The sequence below is a fragment of the Xiphophorus hellerii genome, chromosome 1 (genome assembly GCF_003331165.1).
Source record: "Xiphophorus hellerii strain 12219 chromosome 1, Xiphophorus_hellerii-4.1, whole genome shotgun sequence".
NCBI classification, from domain to species: Eukaryota; Metazoa; Chordata; class Actinopteri; order Cyprinodontiformes; family Poeciliidae; genus Xiphophorus; species Xiphophorus hellerii.
The window spans coordinates 30,416,823-30,428,038 of NC_045672.1; the positions used below are offsets into that span (position 1 = coordinate 30,416,823).

Sequence of the window (11,216 nt, forward strand, 5' to 3'; positions counted from 1 at the left end):
GACCCCAGGATTCGCAGTGGTTAAGAACCACAACCAAATACTTCAGACTCCCTCCAAAAATGTGCATAAGTGCCTAGATTAATAGTTCAAGCACCAAATATACTGTAAAATCAATTAATACAGCTGAAAAACTGCCACAGAAACCAACATCCAGGGCTTTCCTTCCTGCTGTTGTGGGTATAACCAATCAGCTGGAAGGAAAATGAATGACACTCCTGGATTGGCTGCTTAGCAAGCGCCAGCCAATCGCATGACAAGAAGCATTGTTCAAAGGTATTTCAGCTTTTCCTTTTATGGTTAATGTTTGTTACATTTCTCAGTAAGACTAAACGTGAACTCCAGTGCAGGTTTGGATTCTCAATCTTGCCTCCAAAGAGTCAAACTTTCTCAATGTCCTTTACAGTGACATTGTTTGAAACTTAAAGTTTTTCTTTGGACTTTGACCACTCTTCATTAATTTTCAGTCCAGTAATTGGCCACTGACAGATTGACTGCAGATATGAATCTCTGCTGTCTTCAAATAACACAAATTTAGCAGAAGCATGATATAAAATGCATCTTTAGGCTGTTTTTTTAACAGTGACTTACAAACTATAACACAATTTCTCCTCCTGTGTCCAACCTTTCATTTGTTTTTAAGTTTTTATGGTAAAGACTTCACTCTTAGGAACTGCTGCCTATAGGCCTGGTGCTTCTTATTTTGATGACTTGCTGCACATTAAGGACTTTTGTAAATGATTTCATTTACAAAAGTCATTGTAGTAAAAATATCTATTCAGAAAGTACTAAAAAAAAAAAGCAGAAAAAAATTCTACCTCAAAGGAGCCTGTAGATCAGGGGTGATCAAGTCCAGCCCTCAAGAGCTACCATCCTGCAACTTTCAGACGCTTCCCTGCTCCAACACACCTGAATCAAATCAATGGCTCATTAGCAGGTCTGTTCAGAGGCGGTAATGACCTACAAGTTGTTTGCCAACCTGCCATAAAACAAAAAGAAGAAGAAGAAGAGGTCTGTTCAGAGCTGATCCTGGTCTGTTGGAGTAAAGATGCATCTAAATGTTGCAGGACAGAAGCTCTTGAGGACTGAGCTTGAGCACCCTTGCTGTAGATCACAGGTGTCAAACTCCAGTCTTCAAGGGCCGCTGTCCTGCAGTTTTTAGATGTGCCACAGGTACAAAACACTGGAATGAAATGGCTTAATTACCTCTTCCTCCTGTAGATAAGTTCTCCAGAGCCTTGCTAATGACCTAATTATTCTATGCAGGTGGTGCAGCAGAGGCACATCTAAAATTTGCAGGACACTTGAGGACTGGAGTTTGACACCCCTGATGTAAATCTACCGATTGAGACTTTGAATTGAAGTTCAAGGTCAGTGCTGGTTTGAGAGTTTTGAACAGTTTTGTGCATCACTACTAACAAGCAGACAAAAACATTAGGACCAATAAGAACTGCAAATCAGGAGGAGAATGCAAGAAAGAGATGAAGAGGGAAGGAGATGACCAACTTGAGAAAGAGGAAGTAGGTAACAGACAAAATGAAGAAAGAGCCAGGAAGAGGAAGTGTGAACCAACTGGCAAGAACAAGAAGAAAAATACTTTGAGTCTTCCTGAAGTCACTGAAGACATGCACCACAGAGTGACAAAGAGGTGCTTTAATAATAGTAATAAATACAACCTACTTTGTTCTGAAAAAGTCAAAGTGACTAACAACCTTAACTTTTACATTTGTAAACAAATTTCATTTTACTTTTTAATAATTCCCTCGCAGTTTTTGGACTGTGTTTGTAATCTGACTCTGCCACAGGAAGGAGCCGGAGAAACACGGATTTCTGAGGATAAAGGGACATGGCTGCTGACATTCGATAGCCAGGAGTTCCTCCTGCACAGACCCACCAATCTGAAAGAGATGTACTTCCAACTCACTCTGTCAGGTCTTCCTCTGTTCTTTAACCCAAAATTCATCTCCTTGTTCACCCAAACACGCTTAGTATTACTTTATTAATGATCTTAGATTAGATCAGCTGTAAAATCTGATTTATTTGCTCAGATTAAACATATTTTAACACAACAGCACATTCGTTTCTGCTTTCTGTCTCTTCCTGTTGAGAAGAAACCAATTAAAGGCTTTAACCTTATATGGCTATAAATAGGCTTAAAACAAGAATCCTACAAATTCCTAGAGATGAGGTATTCCACATGTTTTGTCAGTTTGGGCCTTAACATGCTTTAAAGGACATTGAAGTTCCCATAATTAGCCACAAACACAAAAATAGCATGGTTTGTGACTGAAGTTTAGTTTTCTCTAAGAAAATGCACTAATTCACAGACCAGGTCAACTTTCTGACCTGTAATCTGTTGCAACCAGGAAACGTTGCAGTTCTAAAAGCTTCTCCTAGTAGAAAAAGAACATGTCCAATAACTTCTTTAGGAAATGTTGTACATATTTAGACGATGCAGGAAGGTGATAATAAATGTGGCATGTCTATGGATAAATATTGTAAATGGAGAGAATACAACTACAGTGGATCCCTCGTTAACAAATGAATAAGACCTGCAAACACTCGAGGCCCCCATTAAAAAGGTTCAGAACTGCCTAATTTAACAGGTAAAACACCAAACATAACTAAATATCTATTAATGTGCATAGTGGAAAAGGTCTACTATACTATGAAAACTCTATGGTCTTCCTTATCTCTGCTGTTTGTGGCCAATCAGCATCAAGGAAAATAAGAAGTGCTTAACAAGCAGAAGCCAATAGTGTGCTAAGTAGCAGTCTGCCAAGGTATCTGAGTTTTCCAAGTTTCTTTTTGAATATTTTAGATATGCTGCATGAAAAAAATCTGCAAGTACAAAATTTTTCACTAATACTGAACTACAAATAGACGAGGGGACTATAAACATGTAATATTGCATTTGTACAGTTCAACTTTTATCATTTCTATTTGAAAATGCAAACAGAAACCTCACAGCATCTGCAGTGCTTGACTGCATTTAACCTATGGAGGCTCTCACCAATCTCCACCTAAAGATTCAATATGGCTGCCGCAGGAATAATGTGTAGTGATGGTTGCAGGAAAAACTGTGTATGAACTTAAATCCAACACATTTACAGTCCTGCACAACATCTACCAGTGAACATGCTGTTACAATGTTCAATAGTAGCTCATAAATTGGTACAAAAATGTGCATGTCCCTACTGACTTTCCCAACTTCCAACTGGAACATATTTATGGTTGGGGTGACGTCATTCCCAGATCAGAGGTAAACACCACGCATCACAAGTCTTGTTATGAGTTATGAGTGTCTATTGCACTTCTGAAAACTTTGCATAGAAACCTTTGTTCTGCTCATTGCTTAAGGAAGTGTGAAAACAACATCTATCAGCAGGGGGCGACTTTAAGATATTTCAATGTTATTAGTTCTTAATTCTTCTCAAGAAGACAGATTAATGAAAACTATGTTAAATACAATGTTTTAAGCACATATTAGACAAGAGTAGACTAGTAAGTAAAATTATGTGTGAGATATTAACATTTTTATCATGATTTTTAATTAAAAATAAATAAAGATAAACAAACTGATGTACAGTGGTTTTAGTATGTAGTTATAAAAAGGTTAGATGTGCTTCTACTGCATTTTCAGTGTAATTTTGGTTCATCATCAGCCCTAAAAAAAGAAGTGGCCATTAAAATTCTTTCTACATTAACGCTGGCCAACTGCAGTCAACAAGAGTCAGGGTCGAGAATGTTTTAGATGTTACCCTGGCTCAGCAAAACTGAATCAAATGAAGGGTTTATTACCAGGCCGCAGCAGAAGTCAATGAAAAGCTGAAGAGCTAATTTAGCCATTAATCCAACTGTAGGAGCAGGGACATCTAAAACGGCTCTTAAAGGTTGGAGAAGGACGCACGTAGTCTAAACGGTCAGTCCAAATCCAACAGTACGTAATTCTGCTTTCATAGCGCCTTACATTTTTACTGCGTTCCCAAAGGTGAAGTGTAGCTCCACACCATGAAGGGCACCACCATGTTTTACTCTAGACTACAGTTACTGTTAGACTCGCCTATCCTCTGTTAAAAAATGTTGTGATCACTTAATATTTGCTCGAACAGGTATGAAATGGAAATGCATAGGTAGAAAATACATATGCAAATTAGCAAGGGGCAAATTGACTCATTGACCGATTAGAAAGAAACTACATCAAAGCCAGTTTTAAAGTCTAACCAAGTCTAGACTGGTAGTAGGACCCACTGTATTGTGAAAAAGTCACTCCCTGGATATGATGGTATGCCAGACATTATGGGATAAAAAAACTTACATTTTGTCTTGTCAGTCCACAGAATATTTCCTCAAAAGTCTTGCAGATCATTTATATAGGACTTTTAAATCTACAGTACACCTTTGTGTTCTTTTTGAGCCGCAATGCGTCGCCTTACATCTGTCTCATGGATGCCATTTTCGTAAAGTCTTTTCTTAGCTCTGAATCATGAACACAAACCTAAAGGAGTGAAGGCTGTAGGGTTTTGGATGTTGCTCTGAGTTACTTTAGCACCTCCTGGGTGAGTCGGCGCACTTTTGGAGTAATTTAGGTTGGCCGGTCATTCCTGGGAACATTCACCACCATTCAGTGTTTTCTGACCTTTATGATCCTTTCGAAACCAATGGATAAACAACTTGTTTCTCATCCATTCTTCAATATTTTTAGATTGAGGCATGACGTGTTGCTTTAAGAGACCTTTAATGTCGTCAGAAAGGTATTAATTTTAGTGCTTTCTTGAATCTGGCAGTAACCAAACGTCGGTGTGGCTAGTGAAATTGAACTAAGCCTGACATAAATTTGGTTAAGTTACTGTTTGGTCCACTTTAATCCAAACCTAGTTTGTCTATTCAGAATGTCTGGCTTTGAATTGTGCACAAGCTGTGAATTGTGCATTCACAGCTTTAGGGAAGCTGTGAATGCAAAAAAAAAAGCAAACTCTGGTCGGCCTACAAACCTACAGTACAGACCAAAAGTTTGGACACACCTTCTCATTGAATTCAATGAGAAAGTGTGTCCAAACTTTTGGTCTGTACTGTAGGTCTCAGTTCAGTTGAAGTGAATTCTGATTAACATGCATATGTGAACGCCAGCCAGACTGGAGATAGCACCAAAAGCAGGAAGCGGACCACAGCGTATGGCATTCTGGGTAAATACAACCAAAATCAACGGGCAAGTAGCGCTAGCTTAAGAAATAGCTTGTGGTCTTTTACCAAAGACAAAAGAGAAATCTGACAAACACTAAAATATTACACCACTTTGTTTTTATTTACACTTCCTGCAGAAGGGAGCTGTGCCGAGTGTGTTCTTCAGTGGTTGTTGGTGCAGCCTGTGGTGGTGCAGCGCCACCACCACAGGCTGGGGGCAGGTTTTTTAAAGGGTTTTGTTCACTTGACACAGTGTAGTGTGAAAGTGAACCACACCAACTGAAAATGTAACAAATGTTGCAATTTGAAAACACCCTCAAATGTTTTCACATAGCGCCAGATCTCCTCTTACATCATCATATGAAAACCTATTTACTAAGAATATATTTGTCTAATGACACATTTTGTTTGATGATCTGAAACATTGCAGAGAAAGTAAACAGAAAAAAACGGATGCACATTCTTTTTCAGGAAGATGTTATGGAGACAAAAAGGTGGCAGCCACACGTGAACACACTGTCCTTTTATGAGCCAGTCACCTACAACACATACTAATGTCTCCTGAGGACAGGAAAAAAAGCTCACTTTATGGTGCAACAATTAACTCATCCGATTGACGTTTCTCTTTTTTGATACTTATTGTCTTACTGTTACGCGCAAAACCTTTTGAAAGTTCATTAAAATGAATGAAAACTGGTGCACAAATATAGTTAGAGTGCATGACAGTAACTTTAACGCAGAAAAGTTGATCTATAGTTTTCTAATGTTTCTCAGAAACTAATCGAAAAGACGTGACAAGTGACAGAATGTCATAAAACTGATGGAGAACCAAAGTGCCATTGGTGCTTTTTCCTAATGAGCTGCTCGTGTTACATGATACAGAAATAAAAGCCGTCAAAGAAGAGGTGAGAGACTGGACGGCCCCCAGCAGGAGTCCTGGAGTCAAGTGTCATTAAGAAAAGCGTTTAAATTAGGCGGGAAAGGCCGAAGAGAGAGACTTCTGTCGCCTCTTTCACTTCATCTTTACCTCCACAGACTAACTACTGCAGAAAGCGAGGAGGTGAGAGAGGGAGGAAAGGACGTAGCGGGTTGGGGGAATGAGGGAAGGAATCAAGGAGACCGACCTTTCCCTTTCCACCGCGCAGCGACGAGCGAGGAGAAGCCCCGCCGCGGAGCCCTCAGAGCGGCCAGGTTAAACTGGAACCAGCGCCCCCTTCCACTCTTCCACTCCTCCACCCCACTTCCCGTGTTCCAGCCCGTTCCACGAGCCGAGCAGATACTCACAATCTTGGCATTAATCAGGTCCGGAGGGCGGTATCCGCTGCGCTTTCGGAGACACATCCGCGTGAGGTTTTTTTTTTTTTTCTTCCTCAGCCGCCCCGTACCACCAGGTTTGGTGCGGTTATTTTATTATTTAATTAATTTTATTTATTTATTTATTTATTTTTTTCAAATAGCCTGACTCAGTCGCTGAATCGGAAGAAGAAGGAGACCTCCTCCTCCTCCTCCCCCTTCTGCTGCTCTCCTCCTGCTCGGGTTTTTCCCAGAGAGAGAGAGAGTGCGATAGAGAGACACCCGCGGAGAGTGCGCGTGCGAGAGAGGGAGCGAGATCACCGCCCCGGTGGACACGGGCGGCAGAGCGCATGCGCCGAGCCATACGTCCTTCCCAGCAGGGGACCCGGGGTTTTCTTTAGTAAAGCTACTTTAAGCGTGTTTTCTAGATACGTATTTCCCTCATAAGCACTGTAGACATAATTTATATTTTCCAAAACTTATCTAAAAAAAGTTTCAATAACTAAATCTTTGTTTCACAAAAGCATATTTACTTGCAAAACACATAAATGCGCTTTATTTTTTATTACAAATGCTTGAATACGTACCAAAAATATAAGATAGTAATAGGATTTCGCCTTAGCTTTCTACTTATTGTTTTTTTTTAAAGTTATGTTTTCAGTGCATTGTGCTGTGGGAGGTAACACCAAATATGTGTAGAAAAATGGCCTATTCTTTTTTTAAAATTATTCTTAAGGCATATCTTTATATTCAAAACATAATGCAGCTTGAGAAGCTGAAATATCATGGCACAATGCTGCTTGACATGGTATAGGCTGGCATTTAAAAAGCAGCCAATCAAGGAGCACCATCCATGTCACTGATATGAACGAATGCAACCATGACAGAGCCACTACCGTGTTTTACAACTGGCTGCAGACACTTGCTGTTAGAACTCTCCTTGTTGTTGCAGCGGTTTCCACAGTTGAGCTCATAACCCCACAGAGTCTGAAACACAGTCTGACATCAGGTCAGATTAGAAAGTGAATGCTGTAATAATCTTTATTTAAACATATAAAACCTCACTGATGTTTTCAAGAGGCAGGTGGTAAGATAGCAGCAATGTTTACAAGTATCAGCATTTACATTCAAGCAGTGACATTAATTAATTTAGCTTTGAAAGCATCAGAGCATGAACACTAATAGCATGTGCGGTTGTGCCTTAATTTATTTGGCTTATTTGGGGTGAGAAGCTATTCTCAGATCCTCTGTTGGGTTTTGTCTAGATTTTTCTTGTCACTTTCTTTATGAAATGACATTAGAATTGCTTTTATACAAAGTCTATCTCATTTTAATTGTGACAAAATGTCGTTTCACAGACATTTTTACAAATATACTGCACACTTTGCACATTTTATATATGTTGGTCTTGACAAATAATTGCATTTAGTGCAGAACAATGTAAAGTATTATAAAATCTATCAATTCGGCATGTCCTGTTGTTTCTAGATGCTAGAAATGCAAAATTTTCAACAGGCTTTGTGTGAAGCGCCTAAAATATGATTTAATTTAACTTTAGAAAGTCTTTTATGCCCCAATGATACCTAAGCTGTCAAATGGGGATAAACATATTCCTTTGACAGATATTAAGAAGAAACATGTTGAATGTACAAATACTTGTAATATTTTTTTTACATTAAAATACTACTGACACTAATAAAATATTGTGCTAACGAGACCATGTTACTCTGTAATTTAATCTCTTCATACTTTCACATATTACTTTGGAAGACAGTCATATCAGTTACACACTAGAACCAGTATGACCTTTTCCGTCGGTCCGTCCGTCTGTTGTGTCGCAGCTTCATGGAGTTGATTTTGTCCTTTCTGTCCCGCCTCCTGCTCTCAGTGAGATTATTCAGAGACTTCATCTGAGGCCAGTCTGATCCTCATATTCATTCCTGGATTTGCAACATTACAATGATCTTTACATCTACAACAAGCACAACAATGATCATTTCCAAAAGAGCATTGGCTGCAGGAAGATATTTTGACATGTTACTATAACACCTAATGATATAAAAGGAGTAATGGAAGCATGAAGTGTTGCTTCCTTCTGACTCTGAATCTGCAGCAGAAAATTTACGTCTCTCTCTTGATGCAGCTGGAATCTCTGGAAAAGAAAGATGCTGTTTATGTCTTACAAATCTTTGCTTAGTGTTTATACTAAATGTGAAATAAAATTACATTTATAAACACCTCTTTAGTGTTACAGATTAAGAATTGCATTTTTTTTTCTTTAGTTTTTAGACTGAAAAATGATGTGCAGGGATACATTGAAACAGTAGGGGGCACCACATACCACGGAGAGAAATAAAGAGGAAGACAAGAGCAAACAGTCATACAGATGAAAGCATATTTTAAAACAGAACAAGGACAAATTTGATCAGTTTTTTTTGTCTTAACAGCTGATATTACATACCATAAGTTAGGTTAGGTTATGATTTATGTTCACAAAGTCTCACCTTGTAAATTATAAAATCTTTTCATGTTAGTTAGCAGTCAGATTCAAGTCAGTTTCTTTATGTGAAAGTGTAGATAACTTTGTTTGCTAAAATCTTGCACATGCATAATGTTTTTAATGAATCACATTTCTGAGAAGTTTCTGTGAGGTCCTTGAATCTGCCTGCAGAGGTTTTGGTCAGAAAGAAACAAAACTTTGTCACGTAGGAAGCATTTGGCTGTAACAACTTGCAGTTGTTTTTCTAATGCAGCCTGACTCAGACTGTTCAGGCTGGCCTTTTTTATTTCAGCGACAGACTCTTATCAGATTGACCTTTGATCCATGATATAAGTCTGAGTCACATCTAGTGGCACACATTTCCTCTGACACAGGTGTGCTCTCAGCTATCAAGTACATTGTTGTTCCTAAAAATGGCCTTTACTTTACATATGGATAGTTTAGAAAGATTACCCAGAATATCTCAAGTGCACCAACAAAAAAAGTATGGGGTTCTCTAGTGGACAGAAAATAATAAAAGGTAACGTTATAATTTAGCAACTGTGCCAAAATTGTGAAGACTTCACACTTTTTCTGCGAAATTATTTTTATTTTCTGTTTTAACGCCTTACTGGACTGAAGCTACTACTTGTCGAATGCCCTGTGTTTTTCTCTGAGGCACCGCTGGGGGGCACTAAAGCTGCATGTTGACACACTGCACTGATGGGGTGCAAATTGTCAATTTTTGAAGGAGATATTGACCAACAGATGCAATCAGGATTCTTTTGCATCATCTACATCCAAGTTCTGATTTCTCATCAAAAGGCAGCACATCTGTGCCCATGCTGTTTGCTTTTTCTAATTTGCTCCCTCTGTTGCATTAAGAAAGTCTCATTGGATCAGTGCTGTTTTGTCTAAAGATCACTGTGATTCAGTTTCCCTCTGTTGGAATTGCCACCTAACTGCAGCCTGGACAGGCAGATTAGATGTGGTGGGGGAGTCAGGACTCAAAACTGGATGAGACCGGTTGATCTTCACAGCTGTGCTTAATTCCTCTCTTACGCACAAATGAACCGATTCATCAAGAGCAGCAAGAAAACTGTTTTGGTGAAAACATTTGCAGATTTGTGCAAGATTAGAAATAAAAGCATCAAGCGGGCCGGATTAAATTTTTCATGCAGAAGAAAGATGCATATTTGATGAAAACAAACCCAAATGAAAGAGTCTCTGTATCATCAGATGTTTGAGAAGATTTGTTGAAATGAAAAGTCCTGTCATGTGACTGCTGGTTTGTAACATTCACACTGCCGGCTTCAGTTTCTTATGTTTTTTGAAGTCATCCTCACTTGTTAATGAGCACAACATGTGTCAATACGTCAGTAATAAAATATAAATTCAGAAGTTGAAATTGACATTTGGTTAAGGCGTCTCTTCTCTTCTCTTGCCTTTCACCACAGGCGTGAGGATGTTGTCAGGTCGAGGAGGAAGTGAAACCTCTGCCCATATTTGCGAAAGAGGAAGCACAAACACACACCCACGCATGACTAAGAATTATACCACCACATGCACTGATTGCAATCAACACCAAAAAGCACAAACTTGCATATTACTATCTGTCTTTGCTGCTCATATTTTCTTGACCTCATATTCCTTTTGACTTTCCTACAAATATCAATACAAGTAGGCATTTTATTTACATTTCGTGTGACAGACAAGCTAGCATATAACTGTGAAATGGAAGGAAAAGGATAAATGGTTTTCAAAAATCTTTTATTTTAACAGTAAGACTTGAGCCATACATTCCCATTCAGTAGAAACACCTTAATGTTTAGACAGATTGGTTGCAGAGTTTCTGTGAATGACTTTTTTCTAGTCTAAAAACTGATTCCCACTTTGATTTAGGTCTGAACTGCTGGGCCATTCAGAGACAGAGGTGGAAATTAAGTAATCAGAGGAAAAGTGGTACAGCTGTGGCAGGTAGAAAGCAGAGAGAGAAATAATTAACACAGAAGAAGCTGAAGTAAGATAAAAAAAAAACAGAAATCAAGGAGAAAAGACAAACAGATCCAACAGAGCCAAATCCCAAAGCACAAAGTACAGAAAACAAGAATAACCTGAGAAACTGAGTACAAAGGAATGAAATGTATGGCAACACCATTCTAGCAATAATCCATGACAAATGGCTAGAGCTAATGAACATAAACAAACAAGGAAATACATAAAACGCCAACAGAAAAAGCCCCAAAACAGATTTACCTTTGAT

The 11,216-nt window shown here is 38.8% G+C and overlaps 1 protein-coding gene and 1 long non-coding RNA gene across 8 annotated transcripts in view; one reads left to right on the forward strand and one right to left on the reverse strand.

Moving 5' to 3' along the window:
• Nucleotides 1-6,681, reverse strand: part of rgs19 (regulator of G protein signaling 19) — a 29,405-nt gene extending 22,724 nt beyond the window's left edge. For 2 of the 7 annotated variants that reach the window (XM_032559999.1, XM_032559989.1), the window contains exon 1: nucleotides 6,466-6,681. In XM_032559999.1, coding sequence (XP_032415890.1) covers nucleotides 6,466-6,522 — 57 coding nt within the window. In that variant the 5' untranslated portion in view covers nucleotides 6,523-6,681. Of the gene's footprint in view, nucleotides 1-6,305; nucleotides 6,410-6,465 lie in introns of those variants that run through there. The other 5 variants (XM_032560021.1, XM_032560007.1, XM_032560015.1 and 2 more) reach the window with 3 other exon arrangements.
• Nucleotides 6,411-8,191, forward strand: LOC116718268 (uncharacterized). The gene is made up of 2 exons (XR_004338907.1): nucleotides 6,411-6,526; nucleotides 6,639-8,191. It is a non-coding gene; the product is annotated as an uncharacterized LOC116718268 (long non-coding RNA).
• The last annotated feature ends 3,025 nt before the right edge of the window (nucleotides 8,192-11,216 follow it).